The following is a 26,224-nucleotide window of genomic DNA, read 5'->3' as shown; positions in this document are numbered from 1 at the left end:
GAAAAATTATAAGAGATTTCTTATATTATCATATTAATTTTATTTATTTTAAGCAATAAATAAATGGATATTTTTACTTGACATTTTTCTAAGCTAAATGAAAGAAAAAGTGTACTGAAATGTAAAACTGAATGAGAATAATAAATTAGAAGAATTATAAACAATTTTGAAATTTTTACTACAGACATCAGAACTACAAAATGCATGTGATTACTCTTTACAAAATATAAGATGAATACTGCACTAAGTAATAAATATAAACATTTTTCAAATATCAAAATCACAACACAAATTTTGAAATTATAAAGTAAATTTTTATGAGTATAATTTAATGTAGAATTTACAAAAGTTTTACAATGTATAGGTAGAAAAGATAAAACTCAAGATAAGAAAAAAAGAAAAAAAAAAAGATTAATTATCTAAAATAGCTGAAAATCAGACAACATAAATATAATTGCCATTGTATACAAATTAAAAAGCAAAACAAATTCTGAATCTTCTGGATAAATTAATAATACAAAAACTCCAACAATATAATTGAAGAGATTTTGAGGAAAAAAATTGCAGAATAGTAATAGAACTCTAGATTGACAAGATAGAAAGTTCAAAATAAAGTTTACAACCAAATATACATAAAATATAACATACATTGAACCATTATTGAAAATCAATACTATTTTTCATGAAGTAATCAGTAATACAAAAATTCAAACAATATGAAAATTTAAAATTATATACGTTTAAAAAAATTGCAAAATATAGAGGGTTAAAGCAATACATGAGTGACTTGACAGAGAATCTAAAATAATGTAGAATTTATAAATGAATTTAAAATCAGATATGTAAGATTATTATATTCCTTATGAAACCTTATCAGCATATTCCTTGTGTTATAATTGAAAAAAAAAAAATATTGTTTTTGGATATGCACTAATCAGAAATATACAAAAATTAAATAACAATGAAAGTGATATATGTAATTGTGAAAGTATATGATTAATAAAGCATATACTGAAAAATAGTATAGAACCATAAAGAATTTTATATGGCTGAAGCAACATAAACAGTTTTAATATAAAGCTTTATATATATATATACACACACACACACACATAAACCCACATACATATATAAATATATAGTAAGATAATAAATATGATTAAATAGGAGAAAATGATAATAAAACGAAACAATTCTTTACAAAGCTGATATTTATAACAGTGTACATTTTTATTTTTAATAATTGCAGTTTCAAAAATTTGATAAAATTAATCACTCAAATGATTAAAATTCTAATTTAAATCATTGCATAGAATAATTCAATTAAAACTATTTATATGCCTATCTATACATATATATACAAAAATCTAAATCAAAGCAAAATAATTACGGAATAAATAAAACAAATATTCTAAAAGTATTTGCATACAATAATAAACTTAAAATAATATTATATCTGATCCAGGGTGCGTAGTGTGAAATGGATGCAAAAATTAAGCACCTTAGCGAAATGTTATCGATTAGAACTGCCTGGTGGATATTTCTACCGAAAAATTTTTCTAAGTGCATTAACATTACATGATCATTCTCTCGCTATCCGCTTCTGTCGAGAGTTGGGCAGTGAGACTGGAAGACGCACAACTCACGCTCGTGTATCTTTTTATGTTCTATGTTAGTAATGTTTTGTTCTTTGTCCATTAATCTTAATAAATATATTTTGCATATTAATGCTCGTCGTTGGCTTTCCCCACAATATTTTTAATTCATGATCACTGTAATTGTTTTTTTAATTCAGAGTAATAAAATATGAAAGGAAATTAATTTAATCAGGAAATTATTTTTCAGTTATATCAATGTGTGATTAGCCATAACTTTTGTAATTCAAAAAAGAAAATACAAACTACATCTATTAATGCAATTTTTTCTATAATTATTCTTCTAGTTTACTTTTATTTTTAATTTGTTTAAAATAAGCTATTCCTTTAAAATAAGTGTGCCCTATTTGAAAGAAATTTTAATGCTTGATCATTTTTAAAACCCTTGCATAAGTTGTTAAAAAAATGCAAACCATTATCAACTTGACATTGTTATTTTAGAGTAATCAGGAAGTCGCCAAAACCCATTATCTTATCATATTCTGGAAATCCTCAAGTATATGCATGGATCATAAAAAATAAACAAATAAGGAATTATCTTTCATTTAAGAGTCCTTTTAGGTACATATGCAAATCATTTATTCTATCTTCCATCTTTTACTATCTCATCATAAATATAAAGAAGCAAAGCTATTTGTTGAGTAATTAAAGCTTCCAAAATGTTTATTTCATATTTATTTATTCAAGTTAAATTTTAATGCTTTTGATATGTAAGCAAAAAAAGGGGGGCTGATGTTTAAGAAACATTATATGTAATTAAAAACTTAAAATGTCAGTAAATATAAAAGAAACTTTTTACTGTTTATTTAAAAAGAAGAATTAAATATTAATTTCTTTCGGTTTCCTTGCTTCAGATCATTATGAAGGAAGGGATTGACTCCATGAACATCCAAGAGCTTCAAGCTGCTTGCAGAGCCAGAGGAATGCGTGCCCTTGGTGTCACCGAAGAGCGACTGAAATCACAGCTCAAAAAGTGGTTGGAGCTAAGCTTACTGGAGAACATTCCATCTTCTCTTCTCTTGTTATCCAGAGCCCTCTGTCTTCCTGAAAATTTACCAGTTGCAGATCTACTGAAAATTACTCTTTCTTCTTTGTCAGAAACAGCTGTAAGTTTTATTTTTGTTGCATAGTAATAGATGTAGATTTACAAGCAAGCATAAATTCCTCTGATTTTAGTGTTTTATATTACTTGAGAGATGTGGTCTTAGATGTTAAAAAGTGGATAATTTTTTCATCTCATTAATCACATTAAAAATTATAAAATAAATAACTTCAAAGTATCTTATATAGAAAAGTTTAAATTCTGAACCAACTTTATTTTACAGCTGCAAAAAATTCTATCCATAAGTCCAAAAAGTCCATAATACTTAGAATGTATTAGATTATATCTTGTTCTTTTAATAAAGTAATGAACTGTGAAACTTCTAATAGTGATTTAATCTTTATTACCAAACAGTATGGTTTACTTCTAACTCTTAACAATTAACAACTTATTAACAATTTAAAAAATTGAAATAACTTAATATTTTTATTAATTAGTATGCATTTTTCAAAAAAAATTCTCTTTTGAACTGAAAGAATTAAAATATATAACTTTTTCTTGATTTAGATATTAGATAATTTAGTTATACATTTCATTCTCGGCAAATAATGACTAAATGCAGATTTTATTGTCTGTGATAATATTTTTCAGTTAAATTGATAGCTGTAGTATTGTAGGTGGAGTTTTATATCATCAATGCTGATATAAAACTCCACCTTTCTTTTGTATGCTATAAATGCAAATATAAAAAAATGTAGGTGTTCAGTTAGTACAAAATTACATTTTTCATATCATACTTTTACTATCCTTATCACATTTGGCATGACTTTTACTGTTGTTGATGGAAATGCTTTTTCAAGTTATTAATTTTATTATTTGAACTTTAGAGCAATTATTTATTCTCCATTATGTCTTTTAATTATAATAATTTCCTTGACTGAACCCCATGTATATTTTTTTTATATCATGGTTTTTAAATATTTAATGTCTATTTTTTATTTATTTTTATTTTAAGGCTACTGAAACTAAACTGAAGATTGGTGAAATGGAAGGCAAAGTTGACAATAAAACTAAACTGGAACTCCTTAAGAAACAGGAAGAGGAAATTAAGAAAGAAGCTGAGGAGTTGAAGCAGTTGAAACTGGAAGTAAGCTGAATTTTATGATGAGGAAATTTAGAATATTTATCAACTGAAATTCTCTTCTAGTGCATTTCACTTAAAACATGAAGTTTTAATGACCTAAACATCTGAATTCATTATAATTAAAAACTTTCTAGGATAGATCATTTTACCTTTCCGTACTTTTTTAAAAAATCAGATTCTTGAAATGTTATATTTGTCTTAAGATTTCTTTTCTATTTCAATGATGAAAATTATTTGATTATTAACTCAGCTGACTTTAAACTATAGATATTTTCTTGCATAATAAATTTTTAATATCATTATATTTTTATAATTATTTTATGCAATGTCTTTTTTCTTTTTTTTACAGTACTGTTCATTTTCATTTGTGAGATAGTGCAAAAGGGAAACATTTACATAATTTGTCTGAATCAAGGGAATATAATGCACATTTTTGTCTATATGCATGTGTGTTTTATTTAATTTATATGCTGATATTTTATTTTAATAGGCACTTGTTCTTCTAAATACTGTAATATTTAAGGGGTATAATAAGATAGATAGTAGTGTGAATTATATTTGAAAGAGTATTTTCATTCTAATATCTTGACAAAGTGCTCATTTTATCCTATATATATATATATATATATATATATATATATATATCCGTCTCAGTTCAGTAGCACTAGATAGTTGCCCAGTTAGAAATTCACCAATTGATGCCTTTAAAGTGATCTGCCAAAGTATTTGTTTCAAGATTTGAATGGAAAATGAAAAAGTCTTATATTAGCCCCTAAATGAGGTTCCAGGTTTCCAAAGAAATTTTCAAAATTAATTAAAGGTATAATTTGCTTAGAGTGCAAAAGTTAAAAGTTGCTAGTGATTCATGAAAAATTAAAAAAATATTGGAAATATTTGTAATCATAAAACTTAGTTATTTGGAATCAAATAGGTATTTTTTATTGTGTAGGATTAAATAATTTCTGTCCTTTTTCTAAATTTGTTTGTTGGAGAAAATCAGAACATTCATTGTGACATCATAAATTAACTCTACACATGTCATTACTTGCATAAATTTTAGAATTAATATCCCCTATTTTCTTTTCATACTTTTTAGAATACAAAATCAATGTTATTTGCCAATATTAAATTTCAATTTGTTTGGGTGCGTGCACGCTAATAATTTTGTTTTAATCAAGTTCCTTTATTCAAATTTGAACTTTATATGATTGGAACATTAAATCCACTGTTGGTTTAAAAATTATTACTATTTCAAAGATATTTCATTTTAATATAGTTATTGCAGGAATACTGTATTATTGCATCTTACATTGGATATCTTAATAGTTTTGTTGTACTTTTGCTACATTTTTTATATGATATTTTTGGTATTTTTATCCTATTTTCTTTTATTTACAGACCGAGCAAAAGAAAGAAGAATTGAGTAAGAAAGAAAAGGCAGCAGAATTGGATGAATGTGACAAGGAATTTCTTTTGGATAAAGCTAAAATTATTGAAGATTGTGCTGAGTTATGTAAATATAATCTCTATACATTACTCTCCCCCTCCCTTTATTCGAACTCTAAATAGTGAGCTGCAAAAAATGAATCAGCATTATTTTTAACTAAGCAAAGCTTTTGTTCAATGGATAATTAGTCTCTTAGCAGTTTTGTGAAAGATTTATGTATTTTAGACAAAGATAAGAAAAATGGTTTTACATGTGAAATTTGGAGTTCTGCATTATGTTATCACCTGTTATTGTTATCATAAAAGTGATAAATATGGTATATCAAAAATCTGCCAAAATCAGCAGTGAATGTGAAAAATAAATAAAAATTGCAATAAAACCCAATATGGGAAGCTCGATGTTTTATATGGCTACAAATGACAATTACAATTTTTAATGCCATTTTTTTTCACGTATTTGTTTCCTGAATTTTAGTAATTTCTGTGTTTTTCTGAGAATTTATTCAAATTCAATGCTAACAGTGTTATGAAAACTAAGATGGTTGAGATGTTTATAATTTGCTCACCATAGAAACTTGGCTTGAAATATATTTTATTGTTACTACATGTGCGTAAACATATTTATATATACATTTGATTTATACATTCCAGAGATTATACATACAAACGAATATGAGGTACTTGTTTGTGTAAGGAAAATATTTTTTTTTAAATCTCTTTTGCCTAAAGGATTAAACATTTCATTGGGATGACAGCCTTTGTAGCTAAAAATCCCTAAATCCCCCTCATTCAAACATTTCATTTGTAGATAAATTTATGTGTATTTCTGAACATTCTATTGAACTTATTTTAAACCTTTTATTATTATTGTACTTGTGTATTTATCACATACTAGTGACTTATCACCAAAATGGCATGTAGCTAATACTCAGATTTAAGTTGATAGAGTTTAACTGTTCATTATATTAAATAACTGTAAAGATGTTGTCATCTCTTATAAAAATTTCATTTCAGAGGTACAAAAATATGTATAAAATTAAAACAAAAACATGGTTTCATGTCTAATAATAAAAAAAATTAAGTATGCATTACATATTATTTCAATATCTTTCAAAAACTTTTTATGTGTGTATTTAAATTGTTATATGAATAGTTATTGTAATTATTTTCTATAAATATAATTTTTTTTATTGTGTGAATTATGAAAAAGTTTCAAATTTTTCAGAGTTATAGTTAGTTTAAAGCTTTCATATCAGATATTTATATATTTAAAATATTTCTAATAATCATAATATTTTCTGTTAAGTGATAAAGTCGTAAGAAATATTTATATAAATTGCTTTTTAAAAATTGATCAGTTTAAACAAACATCATTTTTTATTATCTGATACTGATAGTGCTCAATGAAATTAATTTCTTTCAATATTTATTGTTTCAAAAATATTATTTTTATTTGCATACTGAATTTGTAATAAAACATCACTATTATTTAATCTATTTGATTCTGAATTTCAAATAGTTAGGAATAATTAGATAATTCTTTATAATATAGTGGAAAAATCTCCATCTGAAGCCAAGGAAAATGAATTCTCCCAAGAAGACTTCAAGGAAATTGAAAGTGCTCTAGAAAACATTGCTGCTGAAAAGAATAAATTGATCATTGAAAAGGAAGAAATTGAAGATTTGAAAGAAGAAATGGCTGAGTACAAACAAGTTAGTTTAATTTGAATCTCTTCAATTTTTAGTACTTCATTAATGCAAAATATTATTTTAAATTATTTATATAAAAAAAGCAGATTTTTCAGGTTTCTAATTAAAAATTTGATAACCCTTCAATTTTAAATTTAAATTTCCAAGTTTAAACCTTTAAATAATATTCAAAAATAGAAAAAAAAAAAGTTGAAACTTATTGCAATTTTGTAGCAATTGAAATCTTTAAGTATTAATGCATTAGTGATATATGTATGTCCATATTCAATTTTTTTTCTTCAGTTCACTGCCATTCAAGACTGTTTCTGTTTAAGCATAAATTAAATTTCCTAAAAATTAAATAGTTATTTTTATGACTTTTTTTATTATATCCAGCATTTTCATAGGAATTGATGCTTTCTCCGTTTACCATTGTCATTAGCCCTTTCATTCCTGATATTTTTTCAGATACCTCAAAATGCTGGAATACCTGAGTTTCTCTGTCAAAGAAAAAATATGCCCCACCCCCCTTCCCTTAAGAATATAAGTTGCCATTGCATCTCAAAAAACTGTAATAACAACCCGTATTCTTAAGGGGTCAGTGCATTGTGTGTGTCCAAAGTGTATTGTGGCATTTCCAAATTTATAAAAATATAATTACTCTTTTGCCTCAGTTTTTAATTCTACTTCCATTATGTTTGTTACATCTAATCTTACTAAATGGAATTAATATCAATCTTCCAGGATCAGTTTTAGCTCCTATTCGACAACCACAACTTATAAACTTCAGCATCAACATGGTTTATTTATTTCTTCAAAACTTTCTCAAAAGACAAATTCCTAAGTCGGTAGTTTATCAAGAATTATTATGATCAATTTTTCTCTTGTCCATAGGATATTAAAGAGCTTCAAGATGTAGTCCTTGAAACAGGACATAAAGAAATACATGAGTCAAAAGCAGCCTTAAGGTTATCCAAAAGAGTGGATAAAATGATATCCGCTATGGACCATCTTCTTGATGGTCTCAACAGAGAGACACTTTGCAACAACAGATTCATAGCAAAGTGAAAGAAGGTGTCAGCATCGGGAAAGAGAGGTAAATACAAAGAATGTGGCATTCTATTTTTTACTTTCTCTTCTACATAGTATAAAGAAAGTATAGTAATCATGAAAAAATTCAAACTTGAGATTTTGACAAATTTCCATGTTTTAGACCTTCCTGAGTTTGAAAAACATATTTTTGGAAAATGTTCACCCATCTGTCTGTGACAAAAATAACTCAAAAATACTTTGAGCTAGATTATTGAAATTTGGTATATAATCTTTGCATTAAATTTGTAGATTTCTATCAAATTTTAAGCAAAATCTGTTCAGAGGAAGTCTGGTTGTTTGATTCTAAGTTAACACAATAATTACAGAATGAAGAGAACTAGATAGATGATGTTCAGTAAACAGATTTAAAATCTATAGTGTAAATACCTATAAAAATGTTGAGCTAAATCTAACTCTGAGTTGACTTCGTATCAATCTGTATTCTCAAAAATATGTAAGCATGATAATTCAAAAACTGAATATATCAAATTTGGTATGGATTTTTTTTTTTTTTTGACTACAAGTTTTGACTTTTTTTGACTGCAGTTTTGTGCTTCATTCCGTTGGGAAAAATGTGTCTAAAACACAAATTCAATTCAACAAAAAATAAGTCATCACAATACTGTGGTGCTGTTCAAAAGTTTCAGTCTGTAAAATTTTTAAAAGCTATCAAAGTTTTCTGGTCAAGACCATGCAATAAATTGATGTTTCAATGAGAACGAATGTATTGAAAAAAAAAAATTCCCTCCAACAAATGTTAAGTTGAATTAATTATCAGGTTAATTTGAAACCTGGCATGCAACATCATTCAACAGATTTTACAATACATAAGTAGACTATTAAGGAACTATTCTCAATTAGTAAAAACTAATAAATTTTTAAAATTTTTATTTTTGAAACAGATTATGAATAACCCTGAGATAAATGGGTTTTTTTTCTCTTGATGTTATTAAAATATAATTAATTTTATCCAATTTGGTTATTTTTATCAATCAATTAACGTTATCAAAAAAATTTTAAACTCCAAAATGATTACATTAAGAGTTATCATAGAATGAAACAATCTCCACTTTTTAGCTTAGATATACAAAATTCTTATTTTTTAATTATTGAAATATTAGGTTGATTATTGATTTGGCCCACACACCAAAATTAAATTTCTTGTATGAAATCAAATCTTTGATTTTCTTTTAGAGAATCCTTGCAAAATTTCTTTGTTCTTCCATTATGACATTATCTTCAAATTTTTTAAATATTTGTCGAAATCTGTACTGAAAAAATTTCAATTTCCATTATCTCTTGAGTCGAAATTTATCAGTAACATCCAAATGGTAACATTTTGGGTCATACAAATATGCAATTGTCTTACCCGATATGGATATACCAATGACAAATCTTGACCCTGCATGCAGAACACTATATTTTTTCCTCCATTGACATTATACTCAATTCTTAACTTATCCTCAAAAGTTGACCTCAGAATCACTTCCATCATCAGCTGATGAAAATCATTGAGGGTGCTAAAGCTGTCTGAACTAATTTAATTGTATTAATGTATATAGACAAAAATAGACTTATTTTGCATTTACTTTACTGCATTTAACTTACAGACTTTAACTGCATTTTATTGAGAATCTTTCATGGATATTAATTATTGTTTTATATAATTTTGTAATGTAAGGATGTAATTAAATTTAAGTCGGTTCATTAAAACTGATTTTTATAATTCTTTCTTACTCCTCCTCTCTTCAATTATGAAGTAAAAGTTCAATAATGTTACTTGCTTGTGAATTCTATCTTTTGGATTTCCCATCTTAAAGAATTAAAATTTATGATGTATCAGTTAATTTTTTTAATAAAATTAATGTATTTTTTGTTTATATTTTGTATCATTAGTCATAAATGGTCTTCATTTTCATGTTTTTATAACATGCATTACTTTATTTATTTAAAAAATAAAATGATACTTTACAGAACTTGTTGAAGAATTATTGCAAAGTTTATTGAAGAATTTTAGACATTTGAATCTGGATGTATTTTAAGTGCATATTTTATTTTCTTATATGGAACTGCAATTAGTATTGTTAATTTAAAAGATCTTGCATGAGATTCTTGATTTTCATTTTTTTTAAGTTTATTTTTTGAAATTATTATTTAGTCATTAACATGTTTGTAGCTTTAATTATTATCGTATAGTTTTGAAGAAAGAGTATTTTAGTAATTGTTCCGAGCATTTAAAAAATGATAGAAATTTAAGCTATTTACAAAAGTTTTTTTTTCCCATACTACTAATTAATATCCTGTAATACTTCAGCTAGTATTCTGCATATAAAATCACTCTGAAAAATATGGTGCTCAAGACAGATGAATCAGTGAAGTTAACTTTATGCAGCTATATTGTGATAGTGTAAATATCTAGTAATAATATTCTGTTACACATTTGTAAACTGATTATTATTATCATCTGCAGTCTTTTTGTATTTGAACTAGACTGACTTATATTTGTAAAATATTCCTTTGTTTTTAATGAAAAAATTTTTTTAAATGGATATAATTAAGTTATTTTGCTGAATTCAGTATAAAGTTTGATTCAAGAGTTTTTTTGCAAATCCAAGATTTTGTTAAAATAGCAAAATCTTTGCTTTTAAAAATGTTTATTTTGAATTAAAGCTACATTTAATGTAAATTGTAGCTGACAGATTACCTCTGTGTGCTTATTGTATGTCTCAAATGTTTTTTAACTGCTATAGATCTTTAGCTGAGATGACTGATTTGGATCACAGTGGTAGAAGTTTTAATAAAGACAGGAGATTAATAAGTTGTGAAAGGGAAGAAAAAAAAAATGAAAATTGATAGTGAATACTAACAGCTATTTTTCAACTAATATAAAAGAACTGCTATTTTTTGTGAGTAACTATTCGTTTTAGCACCCTTCTGCATGCTTTGAAGTAGCTAATTTTTTTGTAAAATAATATTTTGTTGTTATTTTGAAGTTTCATTTATATTTGCCAAATCTACAGCTGTAGAAATTTTACCTCTTAGTAAGATTCCTTCAAAATATAAGTTACTTTTGACTTGAGCTTTGCTTTAAGCTGAAAGTAAAATTTATTCTTCCGAATAGTTTGAAATCATTGATATATGTATACTTTGGTGCTCAAAGAATTGATTCTTCCACTTTTATTTAATGAGACTCCTATTTAGAATGTTGACAGTCGGTGAGTTAAATGTAATTAATCCTACCGTTTTGTTTCACCTTGCCTCTTTCAATTTAACATCTGGGGTTAATTGCACAATTTGTAATTATTGAAACTGGATTTTTTTTTTTTTTTTTTTTTTAATGTGCTCGAAAAATTTACTTGGTTGGTCAATGCAAATAATGTTATTAAGTTTACTTGAATTGCAATTAATTATGATTATGAGATTTAACTGTTAGACTGCTGGCTAAAGGAAAAACTAAACACTGTTACTAAGGGCATTTGACAAACAAAAAAAGGGGAAAGTTTTGTGTTTTTAGATAATAAGGTCTTTTGTTTTTCGTTATTGCCAATGGTGATCTTAATTTCCCTCATTAGCAATCTGTCTTCTTACTGGTGCATTGCCATATTTTGGAAAGCAGGTGCTATCTAAGATATTATTATTGTCATATGATCGAAGTTTGAAATTGCAAGATTCCAAATTGTTCCAAAATAATCCAATATAATAATAAAACAATATTGATTACAAGTTGCTATTTTGATGCAGTGTAAATGCTTTGTAATATTACTGGACCTTTAGTTTGTAAACATTTATATTAGTTACAACAGTTTAATGATCAGTTGTATATTTTCATTCATGATAATATTGGTGTTTGTTGACATCCATTGATATGGCAGTTTCTCTACTTCTCTGATTTCATGCAATTTTTAGCAAAATGCATTTTAATCAATCCACTGACAGTACTCTTAAAAGCTTACATAATGCATCTTTAAAAAAAAAAAAAAACAGATCAGCAGACATAAGATAATTTTTCAATCTGACACAATCCTATATATATATATATATATAGTATCACAATAAAGATTATAACATTTTATTGATTTGTTTTTTATGGACAGAAGGGCCAGTACTGGCCAAGCTGTACCAAACTCATGCATGTTATAAATTACAAATATTAAAACTATATTGATATAAAAGAACAGTATAGAAAATCCAAAGGTTAAAAAGAAAAAAGATAATGAGGAATTAAATACTGTGCATGAAACCAATGTCACGAAAAAATGAGAAAATGTTGGTATGGTAAAGAGTGCCTAGCCTCTCTCCCAGATTAGGATAATTCTTAACAATTGATATTTTATATATTCAAATAAATTGTATGGAACAAAAAGGATTATATTGCATCTTGATCATGCTAGAATTGAATCCGAATGAATTAGATGCTCGTGGGTGAAATAAAAGTGACCAAGGTGAAATCTTCTTAGCGTGACTTTCAGTCAACGGTTTAGACAGTCAGCTTTAAATCCAGTAACAGATGGTTGATTGAGATGTTTTATTATTTAATTGTGAATCCAATGAGCATTTCCATGTAAAAATGTAAATTTAAAATAATGTCTATATCTTGAAAAGGAACAATTTTTTCATTGTTTTGCTGCAGCATCGGATTGGTCATTTCTGGAATACCAGTGTGCCCTGGTAAACAACAGAATAAAATGTCGAAATTATGATTTAGTAGGTTAAAATACATGTATAGGAATAATATTTATTATTTAATTATTTTAACAGTTATTATTTAATAACATTTTTTAGAAAGATTCTTTTAGCACTAATGTATATATAAAACAAATTAAAATTTAAACTTCTCTTCATTCTTCCTTTCTTTCAAAAATTTAAATATATGAAAACAAAGAAAATTGCATGCAAATAATATTTTTCTGTTTTCTTGTATCAGAGATGACATCATAGGTATCAATGAGTTGGTTCTTGCCATCAAACGGATTCAGAAGGTGTCGGATGACACCAGGCTCCAGAGGATAGCCGATGTTCTGGAGAAAATGGATGTAGACCATGATGGAGCTGTAGAGATTGATCATGTGTTGAAGGTAAATTATATGCTTTCAGAATATGCTTGAAATTTGCATGTTTGGAAATGCTTGAGTTTTGCTAAGAATTTAATTTTGACATTTTCAACCTTACAAATGCATTATTTTGCCAAATAGCAATAATTTTTTATTATTATTCTTTTGTCAACCAACTGGTTTACCAGAGATATTGGTTATATGTAATTTCAGTTTAATCATTTAGATATAATTTCAAATTCATCAAATTGTTAAACATTAAAGTTTTATAATTTTAACCCTCTTACCTATGTTCTGTTTATTATGTTCGCTTCTAATGTAGACTAGTCCTATGATATCATAGCACTGTTAAAAATGTAGAACTCTGGTTCATCTAACTTTTAAATTTCACAGTATTGTAACTCCACATTTTTTATTCCTCTCCTAAATTACTCAAATATTTAACAGGATCTTTCTTCCCTAGTAATAGTGATTTTCTTCTAACAATAGAAGAAAATCATGTGATTAAATATTTGGTGGAACATCTTAAACAATTTGAATTTCAGTTCAACAATGTAATCTGATATTGGAAGTGGCGAAAAAAAAATGAGAAAAAATTTGTGTGATTTTTTAATTAGTTTTGATAAAAAGATAATTTTTTTAAATTTTGGAATGATTTAAAAAATTTTTACAATTATATTTTTGGACATTATTTTTTTAAAATTCTAAAATTCAACTCATTAATTGATTAAAATTTCAAAAAACTCTTTATGGTGCACATCAGTTTCATTTAGAAATTTTGATTGACTCTCTAATATTGATGCAATAATATTATATATATATATATTTGCTGTTGCTTTTACAATGACTTCTAAAAAGTACTGTCTTTGCAAATGATTGAATGGAATGAAATCTACAGAATGCTTTTTGTTGTAGAAATAAAATAATTTATGCAAAAAATATGTAAAGTGACTGATGTAAACTTTTCCAATATAATATGCCCCAGCAAGTATATGATTTGAGGGAATATACTTAGATTTTGAGCATTTATATTATACAGTATGCATTCAAAAATGGCAATAAAATGAATGTTCCAACACTCTTAGTTATTGTTATAGTGGCAACAGTAACTTTACTTCACAGAAATGTGAAGTCTTAAAACGAAGTTTGATATTTTTAATGTAAAAAATGGAAATATAGATATAGAAAAAGACAAAAACAAATATAATTTTTTTATTTGTCTAGCCTTATACATAGTGAAACTTCGCATACAGCAGATTGTCCAATGTACTGCAGTACATGCCAAGTGATGATGAATCTGTTAAATCTCACAGTGGATGAGATCTTTCAAATTAGCACACTATTTAGAGATTTTAGGCATACACTTTGGATTTCAGATGTTTGCACTGCCAAGAATCTATTGGTATGAGAACGGATAGACTTGGCAACTACAGGAAGACGAGACAAATAGTTAAAAATAATTCTGTCATCAAAGTTGTCTTAAACATCTGGCAGAAGGCTCTACATGTGTCTTTCATCTATGAAGTTTCTGCCATCTTGCATCAACATTATGTCAAAATGACTATATCATTGTTTCAAATGATGTTGCTGATCCACAAAAAATAAGCACATATGATTATCATCCTTAACAATGGCATAGAATTTTGCAAACTGTAAAATACTAACAGATGTAAAATTAAAGACTAATGAAATTTTGTAAGATAAAGGTATGCATTTTCAAAAAATTTAATCTATGGTGAGATCAAACGCATGTGCAATCAATTTTTTCCAATTTGCACATCAAATTCCATATAGTTTGCATCGAGCATAGGTGTTGTCATAGTCAATAGTTTCTATGATAGACACACAATGCTTTTGTGGCATTTTGTCTGTTCAAATAAATAGGCTTTACCAGTTTTCAATAGGCTTTTTACTGTAAAAATAATGCTATTCATATTGAAGGGCAAGATGCAGCACTGAAATTAAGTGGCTTTTTCTTTGAATTGATGTCAACCTTGACAATATACCAATCAGAGCTGTGAATCTGCTAACTTTTTTTTTTTTTTTATCTATTTATAGTTTCAACAGATATTCAGTTGATTATATTCTAATCAGAAGGCATATTATGGATTCTGATTCTGATGGAAAATAAATTCATATTTTGGTAAATGCCATTGTTGTAAAACGTCATTGATTATAATAAATTTTTATGCCTTTTTTAAAAAATAATTTTACAAAAAATTAAGTTAAAAGTCATACTTGATTTAAGGTTTTGAATATTAAGTAGAAAATTCTAAATTAAATATTTCAAATATTGGCGTAACTATATATGTATTCTGAATATTATTCAGCTCTAATAATTGGTAAATATTCTATTTAACAGTGATTCTATGGTAATCAACCAATTATACCTTTTTAATAATATTAGATAAAAAATAGTGAGGGATTTTAATATTAAGTGAAAATTATATTGAACAGTTGAATCTCTCTTAACCAACTGCACAATAAAACTTCAATAATGTCAGAAAAACATTTTTTCAGATAATTGAATAGATATTTCTATGTATAATTTATTTATTCATATTTTATGATTCCATATATGAAACTGCTGTAGGTGAAACCTGTTGCTCATGCTTTTCAATTTGTCAAAAATTTCAAACATTGTTTTAAATTATTGTATTTATCTTTTCGTGAAAACTTTTCTTTTCTCAGTAAGACGTCATATATCTTCAATAGTCTGTTGGCTTCCAGACTATTGCATCACATCAAACTATATGTTATCTCTAGAATTTTAAAAATTCAATCTGTACACCATAAAGCCTCTTTATATCACATGCTAGGCTAAATTACTGCTTCAAAAAATTGTATATAAACGTTTGCAATTCATGTAATTTTCTTGATTGCTTGGCATCTTCATCCTATACCTTCTCATCATCATCTTTCTCTTTTACTAAAGCGTGTTTAATTTTCTTTGTCTTTTACACCCTTCAGGAAAAGTGAATATATTTTAATAACACAGGATTGCACTGAAATTATTTTTTAATACATCTATTTATTTATTGCCAACAACATGATTTACAACCACATTTATTGTCAACCATTTATTGACAACACTGAATTGCTTTGAATGTTTACCTTGATATTTATAACATTACTATACCATTTCTATTTTCTGTGACTTTTCTTAAACAATTTTTTGGGCTCAATATCTTTTACCCTCTGTATCCTCATTCTATCATCTATTAAATTCAGTGGCTTTCCAGTTGATTATACATGGCATATAATATCATAAAAAAATAGAAACTTTTTTTCCTTAAAATTGGATTGTTTATTATATTCATGTTTTACTTCATACCTTTGTTGACAATGAAGTTTTTACTTTTGATACTTAAAACTTCCCTTTCTGTTCATATAGTTGATCGAGATTCTCAGAGAGGACAATGTGAAGGTCACACCAGAGCAAATGAAGGGCATCATTGACCTCCTGGTGAAAGAGAAAGCCCTTGAACTGGAGGAGAAACTCATGAAGGAGAATGTTGCTGATGGGAAGAAGATGGAAGAACAGTCAAATAAATAATGCTGTGATATCCAGTGATTTTATTATTTATTAGAGATTGCACAGTGGCCATTTGCTGTATCATTCAAAACATTTTATATTAGAGCTCAATGTGTAATAATCTATAACGTCATGTGAGTGGTGGCTCCTAGTTCTTTTAACCAAATAATTGATTTTTTTTTTAATTGTGTAAAATCTTTTTTGTACATTGTCTGTAAAGTATAACAAATCTCAGGTTTGAACTTGTACCCATCATTTAAAAGCTATGAAATCAGTGTAAACCACTTGATAGAATTGGGTTACATTCACTAGTTTGTTAAACACACAATGAATCTTGCGGGGGTACTTACGAAGATCTGGATGGTCGCCAAAGGTTATCGCCAAGTAGTAAAGAAAGTGAGGGATAGCTCACCGACGTCGGTTACCCATTCGTTTCTCCCTGCGAATGATATGAACCACCGATCGTTTAGGTGTGAAGCAGTTCTTGTGCATCCGCTTTAGCAAATAGTTCTTAATCTTTTTTTTGGCCTTCTCTGTAATGCGGTTATTCGTTCTTGTACATCCGTTCTTGTTTATTTTTATTTTTTTGCCCTCGCTGTCGCATAAAGTTCCATTGAATAATGATATTATTAAGGAAAATGAATAATTAAAGTTCCGTTATATGCTAATTAGTAAATTAATTACTTATATAATTAAACTGCTTTTTTTTAAAAAAATAAATTACTCCCTATATCAATAATAATAATTTATTATTTTTTTGGCTGTATTTTAAATATTTAGTATCGCTTGTTTAGTTGCTTTCTATTCTTGAAGTTGTATTGAATAATTATTTCCTGCATTATTTTCAAACTTATATTTTATAACAATTTATATTTTCTCTTCCTTTTCAATTCAAGTTTCGGTTTGTGCTTACATTATCCCTGTTCCAGTTACATCTATGTAATCTTTAAGCTTCTTTTGTTCATTATAATGATATTTTTGTGTGTTTCTTTTTAGAAATTAGGCTGAAAAACTCAGATACATAGGGGAAAAGTGCCTAAAATTTTCATAGAATCGGCGAAAACAAATTGCATTTTTTTAATTTTTTGATTATGTATTTTTATGATAATAAAAAAAAACAATCAGTATCATTAACATTTTTTTTGCATATTGCTAAAGTTGTTATACCAATAAAAAGTACTAAATATAGCCTTTTTACAGGATTGTCTACAAATAATAGTTTGATTAAACTTGTTGATATAATTTTTTGGATCAGAAATTGGTGCCAAGAGTATTTACATACACACACACACACATATATACTTAAAATATAAAAAGATTTTCATCTTTTTTTAAAAATTAATAATTAGATATTATATTATATCATTTAATGGGGTCAATTCATGTGAGGTAAAAGTCCCATGTCATGTACTTCGTGCGCATGGCATTTAAGTTTCACCGCTTTCGTTCTCCGCCAAGTATGAAGCGGATTTTTTGTTTACATTTGAAGTTATAATTTTTGAGTCATTTTCTTTCCTCTTATTATGTGTTAACAGAGGAAGTACTGGTGTGCTGATGGATGCATGCTTTAATGCGAAACACAAGAGTGACTGTCATGATAAAATGTTTTCTTATTTTAATTTTAACAATCCTGACTTGGGTTGATAGCTTTGGTATAGATTTTTTCAAGCCTTCAAAGTCGGTGATATGCTCCGATCATTTTGAAGAATTTATTCAGTGTGTGTCCATTTATTAAATGTAGCTGTTCCAGTAATTTGTTAGAAAAACTCTTCGAAGAAAAAGAAATCGGTAAAGGATTTGCCTTTAAAAACCATCAACAAAATCGTGAGTGCATTTCTAATTTACTTTATTCATATTTGATGAAATTTCTGATAATTTTGAATATGCTTACATGAATATTACATTGCATTTTTTTACAAAATCTTATCTAAATTTAATTAATGTAAGTAAACAAACTCCTGTTGCAAAAACCTATAATGTTAAACTTAGGTGGAAGTGAATATTACTAGTTTTCTAATTACATTTGCAGATTTGTGATGGATTCAAAGTGAATTTATATCAAACAACTTTTCTATTGTTAAAAACGAAATGTGAATAGTTTATTGTATTTAAACTGAAATTGACTGTTATCATAATATCATGTTATGCCATTGTGCACCTCGGTGAATTCTGTTTTAATAAATACAGGTCTTTTCATTGAAAATCAATTTCCATATCAGCATTTATTATATAATATTTATTCCCAACTTCATGCATGTTTCACTTTTTTTTTCTTCTATTTCTCTGACATATCAATTTTGAATTATAAAATTCTGTGAAAGCATAAGTGTTTCTTTCAACTCCTCTTTATATCCTATTTAACTTCTCTCTCTTTCTCTCTGTATATATATATATATATATATATATATATATATATATATATCATGACCTTCTTCTTTATTAAATTTACTGTATTGTATGTTTTTGTTTTATTTTATGATATTCATTCAATGTAATTTTTATCAATGTAACTTTAGCAGGTAAAAAAATTTCATAAATGTTCTGCTTTAAAAGTATATTGTTCAACATTATGTTTTTATTAGCGATGAAAAAAACTTTTCTCTAGTATCTAGGATGTTTCTGTTGAATAAAATTGATTTCATCATTTGCATTGACATTCTTGTTGTACTGTGTTTATATTATTTCTAAGTGTCTAGAAAAAGAAATGTTGATAAATAGAAAATAGTTTGTTTGTTTTTTGAATTAGTGAGTACTTTGAAACATACATTTGATCATATTTTATTTCTCTCTCTCTTTCTATATATATACATGTAATGTGTAAATAAAAATTATGAAAGCGTGATTTTGTTTGTTTTCCTTTAATGATTTCTACAAATTAAAATAAACTTTTTATTCATAAGTTGCATAGATTTAAAAAAAGGTACCCATACCTTTTATATTTCATGATGGGGTCAATTCACGGTCACGTGTCATTTACCAAACAAACGGTTTCTGTTCAATTTTCAACCGTTCTGCGCATTTCGGGATGTCTGCCGATAACGTTGATGAAACCATTGTTTAGTAAATGTTACGCTAACTGATCAATTATTAAAAACTTCTGATTTTTTTTAAAGATATTATTTTGAATTATTTTCTCCAAATTTTTGTAGTTATATAATTTTATTTCTTATATTAAAATTTTAATTAGTATTTTCAATGGAATTATTGTTTTTGCATAATTAATTAACGTCACTTTTTAATTCGTTTGGTGCTGCTTTATTCTTTCCTTTCCCAAATCCTTTTTTATTTAAAGGATACATTTTGACAAATGACTATGGCAGTATTTTTGAAAAATTACACATGTTCTTTTTTTTACATATTATTGAATGTTGACTCTTATAAATATAGTTCTTTTTAAAAATAAATTATTACTCTTAGATAAATTAATATTTTAAAGCTTACTAATAAAATCATTACATTTTTTTTTTCTTCTGTAATGATTTTTATTAATATTGAGACTTTGATGTTTTCAGTTTGCTCAGAGGAAAGAACATGAAATTCAAATTAGTACATATTGAATAAATTATGTTTACAATTTCAAATTATGAAATATAAAAGGTATAGATACATTTTTGTTAAAATGTATGCAACTATGAATCAGTTATTTCATTTTAATTTGTAGAGATCATTAAAAGAAAACAAACAAAATTACACTTTCATATTTTTTATTTACACATTACAAATATATATATATATATAGATGAAATATATATGATAATTATTTGAAAAAATATGATCAAATGGATGTTACAATGTACTCACTAATTCAAAAAACTAAAAAACTATTTATCAACATTTATTTTTCTAGACACTTAGAAAAAATATAAACACAGTATGACAAGAATGTCAATGTAAATGTTGAAATCAATTTTATTCAACAGAAACATTCCAAATACTAAACAACATTTTTTTTTTTAGCACGAATAAATACATTATGTTGAACAATATACTTTTAAAGCAGAACATTTATGAAATTCTTTTTAAATGTTAAAGTTACATTGATAAAAATCATATTGAATGAATATCATAAAATAAAACATACAATACAGTAAATTTAATAAACAAGAATAAGGTCATGATATATATATATAGAGAGAGAGAAAGTTAAATAGGATATAAAGATGAGTTGGAAGAAACATTTTTATACTTTTACAGAATTTTATAATTCAAAATTGATAGGTTAAAAAAATAGGGAAAAAAAAAAGAGTGAAACATGCATGTACCAATGAAGTTGGGAATAAATATTATATAATAAATGCTGATATGGAAATTGATTTTCAATGAAAAGACCTGTATTTATTAAAACAGAAATCACCGAGGTGCACAATGGCATAACATGATATTATGATAACAGTCAATTTCAGTTTAAATACAATAAACTATTGACATTTCATTTTTAACAATAGAAAAGTTGTTTGATATAAATTCACTTTGAATCCATCACAAATCTGCAAATGTAATTAGAAAACTAGTAATAATGCTTTCTGGAGCCATCCATTTTGCTCTTATGTTATTAGACAAGATTACCCAGCAATAACTGAATAACACTAATTACTAAAAGATAAAGAAAACTTTAAGGTTCATAATAAAAAATTAAAACCTCATAATGTATTTTATTACAATGCCAAAAACTAAAAATCAAATGCAAAAATTATTTGATGTTAATTAATGGTTTTTATACATAACTAATTTATATACTTAGTTAAATGACATGTATTTTCAAAACTTAAATATATATACATATTTCTTATATATAGCATTCAATTTATCAATTTAAGAGCACTTTTAATAAAATACACCAATTATATATGTATTATAACAGTCAATAAGAAAATTCAATTTTCAGTGGTTAGTAAAGATTTCACTTATTAAATAAATCTTGAAGAAATTTATTCATTTCCACCTAAGTTTAGCATTACAGCAATTGTTATTTTTGCAGCAGGAGTTTGTTTACTTACATTAATTAAATTTAGATAAGATTTTTTAGAAAATGCAATGTAATATTCATGTAAACATTTTAAAACCTTCTAAGCATATTCAAAATTTTCAGAAATTTCATCAAATGAGAATAAAGTAAATTAGAAATGCTCTCACGATTTTGTTTGATTGTTTTTGTTGACAAATCGCTTACCAAATTCTTTTTTTCGAAGAATTTTTCTCAAAATTTACTGGAACATTTTCGATTACTGGAATTCCATTTACGATTTCATAAATGGACACACACTGAATGAATTCTTCAAAATGATCGGAGCATATCACCGACTTCGAAGGCTTGAAAAAATCTATACCAAAGGTACCAACCCTAGTCAGAATTATTGAAAGGAAAATAAGAAAACATTTTATCATGACAGTCACTATTGTGTTTCGCATTGAAGCATCCATCAGCACACCAGTATTTCCTTTTTTAGCACATAATAAGAATTAAAAAAATGACTCAGAAATTATATCTTCAAATGTAAACAAAAAAAGTCCGCTTCATACTTGGCGGAGAACGTTAATGGCAGACTAATCGACGAAAGCGGTGCGAATGAAACTTAAATCCCATGCGCGGATAGCTAATGACATGTGACTTTTACGACACATGAATTGACCCCATTCGATATTGTAAACATAATTTATTCAATACTAGCCGCCTTTGGCGACCAGCCGGTTCGCCAATCTTAATGTTCGTTAAAATTTTAATAATTAAATATTTTATACAATTTCCACTTTAATAGCTTCTTCATCAAAATATTTTAAAACTTCAAATTTTGATTGTCATATAATTCATTCATAATATTATAAAGGCCTTCAGTCATACCGTAATATGTATCTCTCATTTTCTGTTAGCACCCGTAGAATTTATGCTTTAAATTAAAGTCGAAAGAATTAATCTTCAATTAATATAATAATATTTTTTACTGAAACAAAGCATTTTTTTTTTAATAATATGATTACTGATAATAGAGTCACTCAGCGTTCAAACTTTATGGGGACTAAAGAATATCTTTTTTAGTTTATGTAATATCTCAAGAATTTGTCAGCAAAATTTTCTTAGATTCATCATGAACAGATCGATTAATTAACAATGTTTAATTTTAAATGCATCAAACACTAAGAAAATAAAACGAATCGTTTAAAATAAACGGTTGAAAACAGGTTTTAAAAAAACTACTTAAAAAACGATGTACTTAAAACTATAAGCATATATAAAAAATATATAACTAACATAAATACACTTTACTTACAAAAGCATGCGACTAACTGAAAAATAATTTAAATCATCCATTGATAACGGTTGTCATGGCAACAATCAGAACAGAATGCGCATGCGTGAATTTTCTTCCCCAGTTACGTAACGCAAATACGTGATTTTTTCTACGCCAGTTGGGGTAACGCTATGCGGATTAGAAATTTTTAATTTCCTTTATTCTGTTTTATTTTAATTCAAAAGTACTTCAGAATGAATCTGAAAGATCGATTAATTAACAATGTTTAATTTTAAATGCATCAAATATTAAGAAAATAAACAGAATCGATTGAAATAATCCGCCGAAAAATTTTAACCCTAGCCTCATTACTTTTGGGAGAAAAAAAAATTAAAGCTTTTCTCATTTGGCGGTGGGGAAAATGGAAGATTTTTTTGGCGGAAAAGTCAGTTTTTAATTAATAATTGTTATTAAAAATTCGAAAAAAGGAACCCCAGGTGCACATTCCCAACCTCCAAGGTATACATGTACCAAATTTGGTAGCTGTAGGTCAAACGGTCTGGCCTGTAGAGCGCCAACACACACACACACACATTGAGCTTTATTATAAGTATAGATATAGACATACTAATTTGAGTTTCATGTTCTCACCTCTAAGCAAACTGAAAACATCAAAGTCTCAATATTTATAAAAGTAATTACATAAGAAAAAAAATTGTAATTTTATTAGTAAGCTTTAAAATATTAACTTATCTTAAAATAATAATTATTTTTAAAAAGAACTAAATGGGGGAACTATATTCATAAGATTCAACATTCAATACTATTTAAATAATATGTAAAAAAGAACATATGTAATTTTTCAAAAATACTGCTATATCATTTGTCAAAATGTATCCTTCGGATAAAAAGGGGGGGGGGGTGAGGATATGGGAAAAGAAAGATTAAAGCGGCACCAAACGAATTAAAAAGCGATGTTAAGTAATTATGCAAAAACAATAATTCCATTGAAAATACTAATTAAAATTTTAATATAAGAAATAAAATTATATAACTAAGAAAATTTGGAGAAAATAATTCAAAAATATATCTTTAAAAAAAAATCAGAAGTTTTTAATAATTGATCGGTTAGCGTAATATTTACTAAAGATCGGCAGACATCACGACATGCGCAGAACGGTTGAAAATTGAACAGAAGCGGTTTGTTTGGTACTTGACACGTGACCGTGAATTGACCCCATATTTAACGATATTAGACACTATTGCGAACATTGTTTAATATCATACAATGTTGTAAAATATATGTGTGCTATTAGGGACAATATAGATATTAAATATATGTACCTAATTTTATCCACCTACTTCTCTTCGGTTTGGTGTTATCATATTAACTTAGATTCAAACAGCTGGACAGAGAGACCTCCTCTGAATAGATTTTGCTCAAGATTTGATAGAAATCTAATATTTTTGTGTAGAGGTTATATAATAAATTTCATTCGTCTTGCTCAAAGCATTTCTGAGTTATCTTTGTCACAGACACAGAGTAGGACAAACATTATCCAAAAATGGGGAAAACGTGAACTCAGGGAGGTCAAAAGTGGAGATTCGTCAAAATCTCGAGTTCGAGTTTGCAACATTCTCTCTATATTTGGTATATAAGAAAGTAAAAATTGTCGAAATTCTGTGAAAGAAAATATCTATGCAGCTTTGAAATTGATATTATTAAAAAAATGCATTTGTTAAAATTTTGAAATGGTGTGAAATTTACTTTTATGCAATAATATTTTCGGAAGTCATCAGGAAAATTTCAGCTCATTTTTAATGAAATAAAATTTTTAAAAAATCGCTCTGGGGTGCACATTCTTACCCTCTTTAGCATATATGTATATTTGTATCTGTAAGTCAAATTGTCTGTCCTGTGAAGCACCAGCTACATAGCATTCAACTTTAGAGATGTTACTAGATAGGGAATGAGATATAGAAAAGTATGATTTAACCCTTTCTAGGGCTGTGGGAAGTATGCTTCCCATCAAATTTATCAATCTTTGTATGAAATTATGTAGGTTGGCATACGTACTGACAAACTGTTTTAGAAAGACAGAAACTTAGATGCTTCAGTTCTTTATCTCAAACAAAATGATGTATCTTGATTTGTTACTTAATTATTAATTAACCAAATTAATTAATTAATCAAATTAAATTTATCTAATAAGATAAATGAATCCCTTTTCTTATTCTAATTCCAAGTCTAAAAATATTTTAATATAATATGACTAGAAAAAATAGCCCTTTAAAGGATTAACACACTTTATTTGATTTCTTAAGATATACAATTTATGAAAGCAAGATTACATTTACTGAATGTTTTTATTCTAAATATTTTGGACTAACAATCTTTCTCCGAAGGCGGTTCGTTTTATAATAAAGCTATGGATAAAATTTAGACCACATAAATAAAATTATTTTGATTACTTGAATAAAATGTCAATATTAAGACACTTTTTTGAAGATACTTTTTTGTGGAATAGAATTAGGTACTTCTTAAGAAATTTTAAGACACTTTTTTTTAGGAATTCAACTATGACCGCATGTTCTATTTTAAATATCTATCTTCTTAAGGCCTTATCACACGGGCAAATACCGTCTACACTTTCGTGGGCAATTTTCCGTTTTTACCCGCAGGCAACCGGTCAAGCAAGTTTTCCGTCATCGTGAGCTTTTTCAAACCTGCTTGAAAATGTAGACGATAGCGACGGAAAGATTGTTTGCAAACGAAATTCAATCAATCGTGCATGGCTTTGGTACTGACGTAGTTGCCAAGAATGGCGCGATTGGCGCCAATATGAAACTAATTTGTAAACACATTTCCAAAATGTTCTATGGTCGTGTGATAAAAAATGGGTTTTGATCGACTTTATTCATCAAAAACCGGCTATTTGGAATTCACTGAATATTCATTATTAAAGACAAATGCTACACGAAGAAATTCGTACAATAATTATCAGAAGACGAAGAGATATTGACACCCGTAGATAGTCATTGAAACTAAGAAAATTTATTTTCAGAAATAAAAAAATTATTAATGTTTATGTGAACTGTCTTCTTTTTGTGAACTGTATTTGATCAGATTAAATCTTTAATTTTTTTTTAAATAATGGTATAATTTTTGAATTTCTAAAATATGTAATTAACATCTTCCATACAGTTGAAAAATTATTTAATTCTTTGCTGTTGTGAAAGCTAATAAGGATCAATTAATTTTCTTACCTCTGAAATATTGTTCAGCACATTATATAGTACATTTAAGGGAACTGAAGAATATGAATAATTCTGTTATTGTTTA

General features: G+C 26.7%; 1 protein-coding gene across 1 annotated transcript in view; it reads left to right on the top strand.

The window, feature by feature from the left end:
- The window catches only part of LOC129980805 (mitochondrial proton/calcium exchanger protein-like), a 45,141-nt gene extending 27,360 nt beyond the window's left edge, over nucleotides 1-17,781 (top strand). Inside the window, 8 exon segments of the mRNA XM_056091190.1 lie at nucleotides 2,510-2,761; nucleotides 3,713-3,844; nucleotides 5,240-5,354; nucleotides 6,840-7,000; nucleotides 7,871-8,009; nucleotides 8,012-8,072; nucleotides 12,993-13,143; nucleotides 16,514-17,781. Of these exon segments, the coding sequence (XP_055947165.1) occupies nucleotides 2,510-2,761; nucleotides 3,713-3,844; nucleotides 5,240-5,354; nucleotides 6,840-7,000; nucleotides 7,871-8,009; nucleotides 8,012-8,072; nucleotides 12,993-13,143; nucleotides 16,514-16,675 (1,173 nt within the window). The 3' untranslated portion in view covers nucleotides 16,676-17,781.
- Nucleotides 17,782-26,224: the final 8,443 nt, after the last annotated feature.

The sequence above is a fragment of the Argiope bruennichi genome, chromosome 8 (genome assembly GCF_947563725.1).
Source record: "Argiope bruennichi chromosome 8, qqArgBrue1.1, whole genome shotgun sequence".
NCBI classification, from domain to species: Eukaryota; Metazoa; Arthropoda; class Arachnida; order Araneae; family Araneidae; genus Argiope; species Argiope bruennichi.
This window is presented reverse-complemented; position numbering and strand designations above follow the sequence as displayed.